The sequence below is a fragment of the Periophthalmus magnuspinnatus genome, chromosome 22, assembly GCF_009829125.3.
Source record: "Periophthalmus magnuspinnatus isolate fPerMag1 chromosome 22, fPerMag1.2.pri, whole genome shotgun sequence".
Lineage (NCBI taxonomy): Eukaryota > Metazoa > Chordata > Actinopteri > Gobiiformes > Gobiidae > Periophthalmus > Periophthalmus magnuspinnatus.
In genome coordinates, this window is record NC_047147.1 from 19,736,396 (window position 1) to 19,752,637 (window position 16,242).

Consider the following 16,242-nt stretch of genomic DNA (forward strand, 5'->3'; position numbering starts at 1 on the left):
GAGCAACCATTCAAATGCAGATACGCGCTATTGACGCATCCCCGGTCCGACACGCCGCCTCGTATTCACAGCAGAGGGTCAAATTTGTACGTAGAGGTAGGAGTAGTGACCCTTTACGCAAGTGGTGTAGTAGTTTAATAAAGTCACGTTTGGTGGACTGCGATTTTTTTAGTCGGTAAAGCAGTGAAAGACCAAATTCCAATACATTTCCAGACTAATTATCCAATTCACTGTCCAAAACACACATATAAATGACAGAACGCGCGTAAATACTGATTATTCTCATCCTCAAAACCACAGCCCAATGTACTTCGAGTTGTCAAAGCATGTCCTAAAGAATAAAGTACCGTTACTGTAGATTATTACTCATACTGTCATACAACTAATATTAAATCTACAGAATTAATGTAGTTTTAAAAAAGTTATTCGAGTAAATGTAACTAATTACTACACAGTCAATCCCCCAAAGTTTCGCATAATGGGAGAGAAAATAGTTTGGCGCAGGGGAGGGGGGTTATCCAAGGTGTTTGAGCCGCACGAGGGACAGGGAGAGAGGGAAGGAGGGAGAGAGGCAGAGGGAGGGGGGGTCTGGGAGGGCCGAGGAGGCAGGGAGGGCAAAAATTGGGCGGACACATAAAAACTGCAAGGGACCATAGATGCTGGATCATTTGGAAAAAGTCTGCGTGTCCTGCCCTGCGCGCTCCTCTTCGCTTCTCTCTCCTCCCGCTTTTCAAACTGGACTGAAAACCTCGAGGCGAAGACTTCTAAACTGCGCAATTCCACTTGAACTGCGCAATAAAGGTGCGCACGTACAGCTGGTGTATTTCTGGGTCCGAATTGTAACGGATTATTGAGAGGCGTCGCGGTTTTTGCCAGGCTTTGGGGAGAGGAGCGCTCCTTCTCCGGTCATATTCTTTCTTTTTGGATTTGAGGACACCTGGACCATTACTGATGGTAAGATCCCCCGCTGAGGGCTTCTTCTTCTGGCGGTTTCTGTCACTCTCACTGAGCGGTTATAGCCAGGAGGATGGTGGAAGTTGGCGTTGCTCGTTCATGTGTGTTCTTGGCTTCCCTGGAGTTGTTAAACGCTGTAAGTTTGCAGCTTGTTGTGAAAGTGAAATCTAAATATGCCCATGTTGTCGGTTGTTTATTTCATCAGACTGGTTGGTGTTGGTAGTTTCATTATCCAAGCGTTGCCAAATCATCCCCCCAAAAAACACGCGCTCACATCTCCATAGAACAAACATAAATATTGATCAAATGCCTTTCCGTAAACTTTGACCGAGTTTAACCGAAGCTTGGCCTGGTTTAGACACCTGCGCGCGCCCCCCTTCACCCCGTCCCCAAAGCTCGCGCGGCTGCATCTGACACTTAACACAATTTTTTTCTAATCCTGAAATATTTATGACATCATGTGCTTGTGGTGGTGGCGGTTAATCATTATTTACGCAAAGCAGGTCTGGCTAAAGTGCGGAGGAGCGTGAGAAACGGGTCGGTTCAAGTCGTGCGTAATGACAACGAGTGCAACGGAGCTCGGAGTTTCTAGGAAGTTTTAGTAGTTTGCAGTCAGGGCTTCTGGGTTTTTTGGCGAGAGGACGTGTTGGCTAATGTTGGAGTTGTTTTAGACTGGAGAGGAGAGAGAGGACTCTAAAATACTCGATATACTTCATGCTTTGGCTGTAGAAGTTTTATATTGTGTTTATTTTTGCATCAGTTCAAGATTTTGTAGCTTATTTGTACTGCAATTCTCATGCGTAAAACCAAACCAGCTTGAACGCCTGTTGCAATAGGTTTTGGAAAAAAAGCAACCACTATCTCTTTGGAAGTCAGATATCTGGTCTGGAAGTTGTGTTAGTGCAGCAAACCAAGCCATAGCCTACTCCAAGGTGATCTCATAGACTGCGAATGTTCGGCGGACACTGCGCTCTGCTCCCCGTGCGCACTGATCACAAACACGCCAAATCTCTGGACACTTCTTCTCTTCCCCTAACGAGTGTGTTCCTCTCAAACGGCCGTGTGCAGCAGATAGATAAGCCGTGGTTGGGCCTTGCAAGGATCCAAGTGCTATGTCAGTGCATCTTGGAAAGTGAATCATAGTTGGCACAGATATTTTTTTATATCCCTAAGTGCTGATGCAACTTACTTTATTCCATACTTTAGCTTTAGCACATGGTGGCACATTCACATATATTTGCAAAAATGGTATGGGTCGTTACTTCATTCCGTGCAACATAACAGTTTCCAAGAATGATGGCAGTGATGCTAGCATAAGAAGTTAAAAGTTGGGTACATAACCAAAGCAAATGTAGCCTTTTAAAAATGAAATTTGAAATCCATCCATTTTCTTCCACTTATCCGGGGCTGGATCGCAGGGTCAGCAGTCTAAGCAGTCTAAGCAGGAACTCCCAGACTTCCCTCACCCCAGACACGTCCTCCAGCTCGGTGGGACCCCAAGGTGTCCCCAGCCCAGCCGAAAGACATAGTCCCTCCAGCGTGTTCTGGGTCTTCCCCGGGGCCTCCTCTCGGTGGGACATGCCCGGAACACCTCCCCAGGGAGACGTCCTTGAGGCATCGTGTAATTTGAAATCGTATTCTTAAAATTTCAAAACATCATTCATTTTTGATTTGCTATAGCATACGTATGGAAAGGAAAGACAAATAGCCAGTTTTATCTAACATACAGGCTAGTTGTTTTAACCAATTAGCAAAACAGCTAATACGAAATCCTCTAGCTAACCTACTCACTGACATCAAACGCCTGGATAAACTCTACCCATTCAAAGTGCACAGGGATAAAAGCAGACTAGCATGGTCCTCCTCCCTCCATCGCTGTCAAAATTCCTCCACTTTAAAGGAGATCCGTGCGCGTTACTATCTGTGGTCAGTTGAAAGGCCAAGGACAGACGGCTTTGCTTTGGTCTGGTTTGGTCGATTTGGTAATTGCAGCCTGCATTGCATTTTCTCTGATGTTAAGATGGAAGGATTTCAGACCCACCCTTCCTACAAATGCAAAAGGGAGATAGCAAAGTGAAGTTTGGCTAGCTAGCATGTTTTCAAAGTACCCGTGAAAGAAGGCCGGTAGCTCTGTTGTCAAATCTGGCTTAGCTTGACTTGCTACACATTCAACAGGTTGATTATGTCCGCGAGAGATGATAAGAGCAACTTTTTGGCTGCGTGCCTTGGCTAGCTTCCACAGCAGCTTGAAAAACCTCACTACATTCACTTTGAGGCAAACATCTCTGCAAAATGGACACCTTGAAACAGCTTGTTTATATTAGCTCACTAGGTACAATATCACATGAAAATAATCACTTTAAAAAAACTAATAACCTTTTTTTTTGTTTGTTCCAGGCCAGCCCTAAATGTAACTCATCTTCCAATTTTCATGATCGTTCCAAATTTTCCATCCATCTATTTTCTTCCGCTTATCCGGGGTCGGGTTGCAATTATTCCAATTTATCTTATTTTCTGAGTTTATTGACGGAACAACAACATTATTTGTAAATTTCAAACGATAAAAATGGTAGATATTTGTTAAAAACGTCCATAAGGTTTTGCAAAATTATCACATAATCGTCTCCCATGTCATCCTATCTATCTGTACGTCATTTGCAAAAGGCTTCATGCATTGACAACATTTTAATCTACTTTACAAAGCACTGTTGCATGTTAGCATTGTTTAGCACCAAGGATTACTACCCACCTGCTACTATTTCAAAGCGATGCATCTTATTATTTGGCTACAGTTACCCGATTTGTATGGCCAGTGTGTTTTTAAGCCACTATGTATCCCTGTAATCATGGGAGAGGCCCGGGAGCTTTACAATGAGCGTTTGTTGTCAAAGATGTGCACATAGCCTACTCGCTCCAACACCCCACCAACCTGCCCCTCCTGCCCCCGCCTCGGCCCAGGGGTAATGGGGCCGATCATGTTCGGAAACCCTCCTCTTTTCTACCACCGGCGTTCTCACGGATAGTGGCACTCACGCAGCAGAGGTAGCGGTTAGCTTATGGGGCTAGTCGAAATGCTAAAGGTTATAGCGAGGTCAAGTTGTTTTAATAATTCAGATTCTCGTTTGTCCAGTAGGAGCTAATATTGAGAAGTGTAGCCTAGCTTAAACGTTCTGGTACTTGCAATGCTGGGTACTAGCCAGTGGAACCAATTCCAAATGATGACCAAATAGTTGCATCATAGGAGCACACGACACAGCTAGTCCGCGTAGCCAAAAGTGCAATTGGATTAGAGTTATGTTCCGTAAAAGAAATAGTGGCGGAGTCCAAAAACAACTGGGCAAGCTGTCTGTTAATGTAAAACCATGTACGCCCATGTAGCCTGTTTAGCATTCTCACAACAAAATATGCTTTTTAAAACTGCTAGAATTGTGCTAATTTTAATGATACAAATTTTCTGCTCGCATAGAAATATTTTTTGTTTATTCGGATTTTATTTTTTAAATAGTTATGGTTTTACAAATATATATATATATATATATATATATATATATATATATATATATATATATATATATATATATATATATATATATATATATATATAGAGGGAGGCCAAAAGTACTGGTCACCTCATCAGCGTCACTACAACCTGTGATCTCTCAAGTGGCCGTAGTAGTGGTGGGGGTTAGTATCCTACAGCTAACAAAAGCATGTTGCATCATCACCAAACAGTTTAACTTTATAATTTTGTTTTCATCTCTAAACTAAAGATGCTAATAGTCTACTACTGCTTAACGGATTCCTGATCATAAAAAAACCCCAATTGCTTTAAGACTAATGGATGGTTCTTTAAATATGGGTATAAAAGCCAATTTATAAAAAAAAAAAAAAAAAAGTGAATATGTGTGAATATGAATATCTTAAATGTGACATGGCTCTATTGATGTCCATATAATTTCAGATAGTTTTATTTTTTATTTTGTTTAATAATATATATATATATATATATATATATATATATATATATATATATATATATATATATATATATATATATATATATATATATATATAATTTTTATTTATTTTTTAACTAAGATAAGACCAAGGCGTTGGAGGTCTACAGTTCATGTTGTTCTACATACCTCCTAACATTCCAGTTACAGTAAATAGCTAGCTTAAGCCCAGAGCCAAAATGATAAGGCTTAAAGACACACTCCTGCCCCTCCACTTTGCTCCCCCGTGCTAACCTCCACGCTAATGCTAACGTTAACCACTGTTTTTCTGTGTTTTCTTTGCAGGAACAGGGTCACTCCACCGGTCCCCAGCAGCCGCCCAGCACCAGCTAACATTTCCTGGAAGAACGTGTCCATAGCCCGCTCCCAACAAACATGGACAGTTTTCCCATGCTTTATTTTCTGTCGGTAAGTGAACGCACCGTGGCATTTGAGAATTCCACATGTGATGAAGTGTTCCTGCTGGGCTTATAATATGTAGACATACTGCACAGTGAGAAGTTGTACTTACTGAAAACAGACTGATATGAATGGGCTACGTTGGAAGTACAAAAATGCAACGTAAATGAAAAGTAGCAAACTAAAACTTATAATAGTTTGAAAATGTGGAAAAAGCTGCAAATGTTACTAAGAGCTACAATTTAAGCAGTAGTGTCACACCAAATGACGCCACTTTCACACTTCACCTCACCAAAATTGGGACAAAACCCAGAACTCAACCTGGACTAAACCAGTACTAGACCAGGACTAGACCAGAACTAACCCAGGACTGACACAAGACTAAACCAAATCCACATCTTGACCAAACTGAGATCAAACTAGGACAAGTGTGAACATAGTCTTGGATTTGGGAGGTTTTATCAAGATGAATTTTTGCTCCAAGAGGGGGAGGGACGAAGGAATTGACTTAAAATTCCCCAAATCTTTGTTGAAGTAGTGTTCTTCCCTGAAGGATGTGCCCATAGTTAAACAGTAGCTCTATCTGATTGTGCTATCTGACTGTGTGGTAAACAACACTTCAAGCTTAGATATGTTAATGTATCTGTACATTTTGAAGTAGTAGTTTATTGGCGAAAACCTTCAGTGAAAATATCTTAGGCCAGTTTAATGTTAATAGTGTTCCTAATAAGTGCTTTCCATATTTTGTTAAAGTTAGCATGATTATTATGTAATAATATAAATGGTAGCCGGTTGAAACCTTCATCAAATGCCATGGCCTTTTGTTAATTAAAAGCTGCCAAAATGACAAAATTCAAGGGTAAACCAGATTAAAAAACATATCACAAAATATCACAATAAAAACTAAAATGACAACTCAAGTTTACCTCAATTTACTACAGGTTCATCAATGAGTTAAACATTGCACAGTAGATCTGGCCACTTTTCAATTTCTTTCAAACTTTTTTAAGATATTGCTCTAAAAAAATAACTGCCAAATTTGTTCAGCATTTAAGTTGTTTTGCCCATGGCCTAGCCTAAACAAAACTAGGGTTAGGCTAGATTTCCAGCTACTTGCCAATATTGACCAACCACATTGACGCAACTCCACTCAAAATTTGGCACACCCTTCTGTATCAAATCTCCGTTTCTGTCAAAAAATAATTTTAGTTGTTTAAACCGCGGTGCACAGGCTAGCCTAAATAAAGTGAGAGTTAGTTTACATTTCTTGCTACTTGCCAATATTGACTACACACATTGACGCAACGCAGAATCCTTTGAGGTTTGTGAAATCCGGTGTTGTTTATCAGATTCATTTCAAATTAAAATCATTTGAGTTTTTTTAACCATGGTATACAGTGTTTACAGGCTAGTCTAAAAAACAAAAACAAAACTAGGGTTACGCTAAATGTCCAGCCACTTGCCGATATTGACCAACCCATTGACGCAACTCCAACCAAAATTTGGCAAATCTTTAAACTGTATCACATCTGGTGTTAATCCCTTTTTTGCCCAAATATCAAAATTGTTCAACATTGTAATCGTTTTAACTGTGGTTTACAGGCGAGCCAATATTGACCAACCACGCTGACGCAACTCCACCCACAGCTTTACACTTTATTTTGAAATGCATCAAATCTGGTGCTAATCACTTGTTTGCCTTCTCCATTTCTGTCAAAAAATAATAATCAAATTTGTTCAACATTTTCGTTATTTTAGCATGGTGAACAGGCTAGCCTAAACAAAACTCATGTTTTTAGTCTAAATTTCCATCTACTTGCTAATATTGACCAACCGCATTGACACAACTTGTTCCAAATTTCACCGTTCCTCTCCGTATCCAATATGGTGTTAATCGCTTGTTTGCCTTCTTCCTAGAGACATCATGATTCCTGGTAATCGAATGCTGATGGTCATTTTAATATGCCAAGTCCTGCTGGGAGAGAGCAACCATGCTAATCTGATACCTGAGGAAGGGAAGAAGAAGGTTCCGGGCGTTCGCGCTGGTGGGGACCCTCAGAGCAATGACCTGCTACGGGACTTCGAGGCCACACTGCTCCAGATGTTTGGCCTCCGCAGACGGCCCCGCCCCAGCCGTGCCCTTACCGTGCCCCAGTACATGCTGGACCTGTACAGGCTGCAGTCCGGAGAGGCCGAGGAGGACGCGGCCGCCTTCCAGTACCCGGAGCGGTCAGCCAGCCGGGCCAATACCGTGAGGGGCTTCCACCATGAGGGTAAGCAGTGGGGTAGATAATACAGTGTTTCTTGCAAGTACATTAGAGTACATATTGATACTTTGCAGTGTGTGGGGGGGGGGGGGGGGGTTCTACATGCATGCTTATGGCAGAATACTCCGTAGTTACCATGGTGACACAATACACACATGAGCAAGTCTGAAAACTCAAGACAAAAACAACACATTTTAGTCTGTGATCATTATGACCGTTCATGATCCTGTTTTTAGGTGTTTGATTTTGAACAAAAAAGTGACAGTGACAAACTGAAAAACTGTTGGCTAATGTTAGCTAGCTTATGACTGTAATGCTATTTGAGAAGGACTTGTTTAAATGCACAAATCAGCTCACCTGTTATAGTTCCATGTAGTTCCAGCTAAGTTATTTTGTTCTGATCAAATCATGTTAAAATAAAGCTCAGATTAAAGTCTAACTTGTGTAACAGAGCTTCAGACACTGCAGTGCCTCCTGTAAGCTTCACACCCCCAGGAAATGTTGATGACATCAGCTGCAAAGTATCAATATAGAAGTCACTATAGTCTGGATCTCCAAAATGTTTTTCTTTACAGTAAAGGTCAGGATTTAACCATGACTAAAGCCAATCTAAAGCTGCACCACCATGTGGTTACCAAGACTAAACAGAAACTAAACCAGGTGTAAACAGAGCCATGCTGGACTACAGCAGTACTACGGGATCTAAACAAGTGTAAACTAGAACTGATATACTTACTACATGCTAATATCTTTATTCCCCAAAATTCCCTGCACATTTGTCAATATATAGTATTAGGAAATACAAATGCGTTGCAATACAGTACACCTATGTATTTTGTCTGATAGACTTTATGTAACACAAGTATAACACTGACTCAACTTTTAAAAGAACCAGCCTTGAAAATCAAGTTGTTGCACACATGGTTACCCGATCAACGAGGCTAAAAATAAACTTTCTCAATTGTGTAACAGTTTATTCCACTAGCCAGATTGGAACGTTAACATGCAGCAAAACTATTAGGGACGATTTAGCAGTAGTAGTAGTATTTCAACACACACTGAGTTCAAATGTAAATTTACAAATTTCACAAACCTATGGAAAGTTTAGAATCGCCTTAGATAAAGACTAGAATCAAATTTGATTTTAAAACCAGGACAGTAGTATAATAGATAGTAGTAGTAGTAGTAGTAGTAGTAGTAGTAGTAGTAACAATAGTAGTAGTAATAGTAGTTCTACACTCACTGATTTCAAAAGTAACCATACAACTTTCACAAACCCATGGAAAAGGATTTGAATTTGATTTTAAAACCGGGATAGTAGTAGTAGTAGTAGTAGAAGCAGTAGTAGTAGTTCTACACCCACTAAATTCAAAAGGAACACAAATACAAATACAACTTTCACAAACCCACTGAAAGAGTTTAGAATCACCTTAGATAAAAACTAGACTCAACTTTGAGTTTAAAACCGGGGTAGTAGTAGTAGTAGTAGTAGCAGTAGTAGTAGTTCAGCACCCACTGAATTCAAAAGTACCCTTTCACAAACCCATGGGAAAACTTTAGAATCGCCTCAGATAAAAACCAGATTGAAATTAGATTTTAAAACGGGACAAACTAGTGCTTCTATTTCAGAGTATATCTTGATGGCTGTGTGAAAGGCAGTGGCTTATTTTGTCTCGCGTTTAAATGGCCGCTCTGTCATCGCCGGCGTCTCTTCCAACCGGCCTTTGGTGAAAAGTGCCTCATTGGGTTGCATCATTCCCAGTGTTTTCATAAACTCCGAATCTCCCCCTGCTTCCCTGCGCGCGAGCCAGCAGCCAGCAGTCCGCCATCTGGCCTGTGGAAAAGCGGCGTCTTGCATTTGCATTGGGTGAGGACTGCTAAACGCATTTCCTACATCCCTTGAAACACGATTTTAAAGCCGCCCCGCCCTCCTCACCCAAACCATGGAGGATGTGGTCAGCGAATGCAGAGGAAAAAAATCTGCAGGACAAGCTTTCCAGAATGTGTGGACGCTTCGCAGCTGGAGCTAAACGGCATACCTCTAGATTATGGCTTGCAACCGGGACCCCACCCAAGTGTCTAGGCTTGGGCGAGCTCTTTCTTGTGTCTTGCTTTGTGTGTTTGCATGGAAGGCTCATTTCGAAGGGCTATCGCGAACGTGCAATTATCTTTAATTCTACTCTGCGCTCCCGTCTAAATAAAACCCGCCTTCCAACAATGTGGGATGACGCTGTCTCTCAGGACGTGGAAAAACAGGCGAAGGCAAAGTCTCAAGGGAATTTTGTGCAGAGAGAATCAATTTGGTGCTTTGGGCTGGGTAGAGAATGTATGAGCTAAACTGCTATACAAATGTGTCCATGGTAACAACTTAAAGCCATAGTATGTAACTTTTTTGTCAAGAAAATAGACTTAGATATTTTATTGTACCAAAAAACATCTAACGTCTTTACTGTGAGCGGACTTGCATCTCCACAAACCTGACTTTTAATCGGCCTCTTCCTGCTTGTTTCTTTGGAAATGTTGTTCCTTTGACTATAATATTCCACAATATGGCATAAAACATCTATCTCCATGGAGAATGTTCCAAAGTATTGTTAACATACCCCTTTATTACTTTAAAAGGGCCCTATCTATTGCCTTGTTCCAAAGTGTGGCATTAAACGTAATTATCTTGCATTGTTCAACTACAGGTGTTTTTATTGCTCAAAAATGCCTTTAGAATCACGTACTGGCGTCAGAGGTGCTTGTCTCCATGGAGAAGTTAAATGCCATACGGTGGAACTTTCCATGTAAAACAATAACATCTCTAGCCAAACAAGCAAGTAGTGGACACTCTACCAGAAAAGTTAAGCAGTGTGCCTTTAATTTGTCTGTTGTTTTTAGGACTAGAATGGACTTGCAGGAGAAAATTGTATGTTAAAAGCTATGACCAGGCCTAGTGAACATTTTGGTCCCACGGGGGAGGAGTGGAGATAGGATGATTCAGCCTTAATACACCCACTTACATATGAAACAATTGACAGCGTTAGCCAATTTGAACAAGTAACATCACGTCACATGACAATAAATACAACAACCTACTAAATATTGACTTCCAAACCTACAAAGAAGAATTAGATTTTTTAAAATACACTTGACATACTTTGTAAATAAACCAAATTAATTTACTTTAGAGGATACCTATAAACCACAAAAGCACTATTATAATGTTTTTTATTGTGGTAAGATAGACGTTTATGGTAAAACAAATTTACAGTAATATAAAGCCACAATATGTCACTTTTTTTTTTTTTTTTTTTTTTTTTTTTTAGCTTAAAACAGACTAAAATGAAAGAATTTATTTTTTCATTTTGTTTGTATTGTACTTAGACTGAAACTGAACTGAACTGGAAAACATGTGTCCTGACTGAGTGGGCTTGCATCTCCACAAACCTCACTAGCCTTATGCAGCTTTTATGTTTCTATGGAAATGTTGTTCCTTTGGCTGTAATCTTCCACAGTATGATATAAAACCTATCAGTCTCCACGGAAAATGTTCCAAAGTATGGTTATAACTTTCTATATCCAGAAAGTTACATAATGTGCCTTTAAAGGGCCCATATTACGCTGTTTTCTGATCTATGTTATAATGTTGTTTCCTCATCACAAACATATCTGGAGTTGTGTTTTGTTCTATTCGCACTTTTAACAGATAAATCCTGCATATTTAGGCTGAGATCTTCTCTCAAAGTAAATCCACTCTGTTCCACCTTGTGATGTCATGCGGCAACACAGGAAGTGCTCCACTGTGTTTTTAAACTACATACATCTTCACTCAAATTATCTGGATGCTTTCAGCCCTGGAATTGCCGATCTCTACTGAACTAAAGCTAAAATGTAGCTGTTAACTTGAAAAGTATCATTACATGACATCACAAGGTGGAACGGAGCATTTTGAGCTTTGGAGATGTAAACAGTCTGGGTTACTCACACAAACACAACTCCAGTTATGTTTTTGAGGAGGTAACAACATTATAACACGGCTTAAAGCTCACATGAGTCAATTTTGTGTAATATAAAACCTTGAAATAATTCCGTGGGTTGATTTGTAAGATTTTTGCATTACTGTTGGTTTCAAAGTGGACTCCTACATTACCTTAACTGTTGTAACTAGTCTGGGCCACTAACTCTGAACAAACATGGCCGACGAGCGCTGTGATGCAATGTATTTCTCCTGCTGTCTCCCGGTGCTTCTCCCCCTCCAACTATGTTAATAACACACTGTGAGGACTTTTAAGTACAAGTGCTCGCTTTCATCTGGGCCCCATTGTAGCCAGTGTGATCCAGTTGACTGATTTATCCCAAACACAACCCTCCGTGCACCCCGCGACATATGGACAGCTATATCATTAAGAAAACATTATTGTTTCAGGTGATAGCTGTGTTATTCATTCATTTCTCCTCCCTTTGGCGGATTAGGAGTCTAAGCGCACGGCTTGACAAGTGTAAGACGGATAAGAGCGAGGGCGTAGTTTTTCTAAATTTTTAAGTAAACTTCTGAGAATTGACCACACAGCATCATGTGACTTATCACATCTGACCCCTTGGTGTATTTTCTTTTACATGTAGTAAAGATGAGACATTTCTAAAAGGCACTGCACCAGATTTTTACTGCTTTAAAACAAAACTAGTTGATTTTAAACCGTTTGCTGTGGTCCAAAGATATTCCGCACTTACCGTGTACATCGTAATTATTCACCGAAATGTGTTTATAAAAGCTTTTCACAACTTTCAGAGACCAGGCCGGCGACTAGCATGCTAACAATGCACGGCAGACTTATTTTGACCTCAAGAGCTGTTCCTGAGAATACATGAGAAAGAATTGGATACAGAGCTTTTCATGTTCAAAAGTGCAGAGAACATTTCGCTAATTTATGTATTTATTTTACCTTAATTTTACCAGGAAGTCCCTTGGCATAAATCTTTAGGGTTAGGGCTTGTTCAGGTTAATGGGAATAGGTTAAACAAATTATTAGTAGACCAAAAACAGGGACTAAGGCTGCGTTCACATTTGCACTATCACCATATTAAATAGGGGCTAAATCTGGACTAGACCTGGACTAAACCAAGACTGGAAGGGGACCAAACCAAATATACATTAGGACTCAAACTAATCCCAAACCAGGAGTGTGAATGCATCCTTAAGCTAGGACTAAAAACTAGGACTACAGGTCTAAACCAGGTCTAAACTAGGACTGTACCAATACCAATCAGATAAAAAAAAATTGGTGTTCATTTTGCGCAAATTATGGTAATAAGAAATTTCCACATCAGTTTGTCTAATAGAGCACATTCGCCAAAGTCTTATCCCACTTCTCCGAAACTCCCACAGTGTTCCCTTGGACATTGTACCACTGGACTCCTTAATGATTATGCATGATGAAAATGATAAACGTCTTAAGCTAGCAAAGCGCGTCTAGCTAATCAGGAACACAGAAGGTTTTAATAATACGAAGCACCTGGCGGAGATTACGGCCTGGGTGTGAAATAACAGGGCCCGGAATGAGCAGGAAAAGAGTAGACACAACATTCCTTTCTCCCAACAATGGTGATCTTGGCTGAAATGTGCGGAGCTAGCCTGTTTTTACTGTAGCTGTGGTACGTTAATCACCTACCCTCCTCCCCAACAACGCATGTCTGTGCACAGGGAGAGGGAGAGAAACGGGGTCGGAGAGGGCAGAGGTGAGAGGGGACGTGAGGAATGATGGAGAGTAGAGATCGACCGATATGTTGGGTTTTTTTTGTACGTGATGCTGGTTGTTTAGAATCCAGAGAAAGCGATGGATGGTCCATAAGGTCTGACGAAATGTTTTTGTTTAATTTCTGTTTATTTATTTAACTCATCCACGGCCTTGTTTTACTACGAACTGGATAAGAGAACAGTACAGTCACATTTTACACAGTACCCTCTAAGGATCAAACTAAATATCGGCCTCTGTTGGAGATTTAAGGCTGTTAGCTGATGTGCTATGAACTGCAAATATCGACCCAATCTAGATAGGAGTCAAGATTCAATTATTCAACCCTGATAAGCTCGTGTGAAACAAGAGCTATGGCCCATTATAGTCTGAGAAAAAGATCTGAACAAGGACTAAACCAGGACTAAACCAGGACTAAACCAGGACTAAACCAGGACTAAACCAAACCAAACTAATGTCAAAGTACTTCTACCCTCATGGCATAACAGTCATTTTTCAAGGTTTTAGAGGAAATAAAAAAAAATCTGTCTATGTGGGATTTTTGGCTGTAAAAGTCTTTCTGATTGGCCAACGTCTGAGCCAATCACTTTTACAGAAGCAGCAAGGGCTGGAGAGAAGAGTGAGATCCAAAAATTACTTGGGCAGTTATGAAATGAGGCCAACAATAAGTCTTTAAAGAAGGGTATTATGAAAAATCAACTTGTTGAAGCTTTCTACCATGTTATGACATTGCTCCCTCATCAAAACATGCCTGAAGTGGTTTTATATGTCATCGATGCATGTTTGAGTAATTTAGTGATCTTTCCCGGGCCCTGTTCGAACCCTCATTATGGTTAGCTGTAAGATGTATCCAGTGGTCCGCCCACAAGCCTACATCATCCATACTCACACGTGACAGTTCTATATAAATATACAAAAGCGTGATACAAAACAATACACTACAGTTTTAAAAATCTGATGCAATGTGCAGTAGTTTCATTAGCAGAACACAGGCCAATTGTAATGTGATAGCTGTCTGAAGGGAGAGTGACTTTTGACTCAACTTATAAAACATGTTAATATGTTGTTTTTGGTGAATTTACCATTTTCAAAACAATAAAAGGTAACATGGTGATCTAAATATGTTATGAGTTAGCCATTAATATCCCATAGAAGTAAAATACCCCCTCTTCAAGTTTCCCATCAACAAAATTCTCAAAATCTCTCTCTTGTTCTCCACAGAGCACATGGAGAGGGTGGAGGGCGTACATGACCGCAGACCCACGCCGCTCCGCTTCCTGTTCAACCTGAGCAGCATCCCGGATGACGAGCTTCTAACGTCTGCGGAGCTCCGGCTTTACCGCCACCAGATCCGGGACGCCCTATCGGAGGAACCGGGCCTGCACCGCATCAACATCCACGAGGTCATCAAGCCCCCCCAGCCGGGCAAGCCCCTCATCACCCAGCTCCTGGACACCCGCGTGGTCCGCCACAATGCCTCGCGGTGGGAGAGCTTCGACGTCAGCCCGGCAGTGTTGCGTTGGACCCGGGAACGCCACCCCAACTATGGGCTCACGGTCGAGGTCCTGCACCTTAACCAGACCCCGCGACACCAGGGCAAGCACGTCCGAATCAGCCGCTCCCTCCACCAAGAGCCGGGCGAGGACTGGGAGCAGCTACGTCCCCTGCTGGTCACCTTCGGGCACGATGGAAAGGGCCACCCGTTGACCAGGCGGGCGAAACGTAGCCCGAAGCAGAGGGGGAGGAAGCGGAACCGTAACTGCCGGCGACACGCGCTCTACGTGGACTTTAGTGACGTAGGGTGGAATGACTGGATAGTGGCGCCTCCCGGGTACCAGGCGTATTACTGCCACGGGGAGTGTCCATTCCCCCTGGCCGACCACCTGAACTCCACCAATCACGCCATAGTGCAGACGCTGGTCAACTCGGTCAACAACAACATTCCCAAGGCGTGCTGCGTGCCCACAGAGCTGAGTGCCATCTCCATGCTCTACCTGGATGAGCATGACAAGGTGGTGCTCAAGAACTACCAGGAGATGGTAGTGGAGGGTTGTGGCTGCCGCTAGTCCAGGACACTGTTGGCCTGAGGAGGACTATGTACCTCACGGACAGAAGCTATACCAGACACTCCACCCGCCCTCCCCCAAAACGCTCACTCGGACCCTTATTTATAACGTTAATGTTGAGGTGTATGTTTGTCTCACTTTTGTTTGTTTCTTTTGACAATATGATCATATATTTTGACAAAATATATATATTTATATCTACATATTAAAAATAAATTGAGTCCTTATTTTAAACATAAAAGCTGTACAACTTGTCATAATGTACATTAGATTGTATACGTTTTTTATGGAGAAAATAGTAAAAACCTACTAAAAATGGATTTATTGGTAATATTTATTGACCGAATGTTAGGATTTAACAAGAAAGCATTGTTGACATACTCTGATGCAAGGAAATACTACAGAGTTGTTAAGTGTGATGTCACTTCCGGGTCCATCCGCTGATTGAAAACAATGTTTACAAGTTCAACTTTTAGCACCAACACATCTCATAATAAAAAGATAGAAGTTGTTTAAAGCTAACAAGGTTATAAACATGGATCTATGGATATAACTGACAGAAAGTGTACAAGGGAAGCTGAGATGCTAGGTTAGGCTAAGCTAGCATTAGTGGTGACCTGCAGTTAATCAGATATACACACAGGTAATCCAAATTATTAGTTACATATTTGATACAGTTTGTGGTTAAACATTCATTTTGAAAGGTAATTGTCTCTTGGAACAAAAACAAAGCTAGAAATCCTGGTTGGACCTGGAAGTGACATCATCACTTAAAAACCCTATAGGAAAAGAATGTAATTTC

The 16,242-nt window shown here is 41.2% G+C and overlaps 1 protein-coding gene across 1 annotated transcript; it reads left to right on the forward strand.

The window, feature by feature from the left end:
* Positions 1 to 678: 678 nt before the first annotated feature.
* Positions 679 to 15,698, forward strand: bmp4 (bone morphogenetic protein 4). The gene is made up of 4 exons (XM_033988416.2): positions 679 to 954; positions 5,256 to 5,378; positions 7,289 to 7,642; positions 14,596 to 15,698. Exons 3-4 carry the CDS (start codon positions 7,294 to 7,296, stop codon positions 15,438 to 15,440), a joined length of 1,194 nt encoding a protein of 397 aa, XP_033844307.1. The 5' UTR covers positions 679 to 954; positions 5,256 to 5,378; positions 7,289 to 7,293; the 3' UTR covers positions 15,441 to 15,698.
* The last annotated feature ends 544 nt before the right edge of the window (positions 15,699 to 16,242 follow it).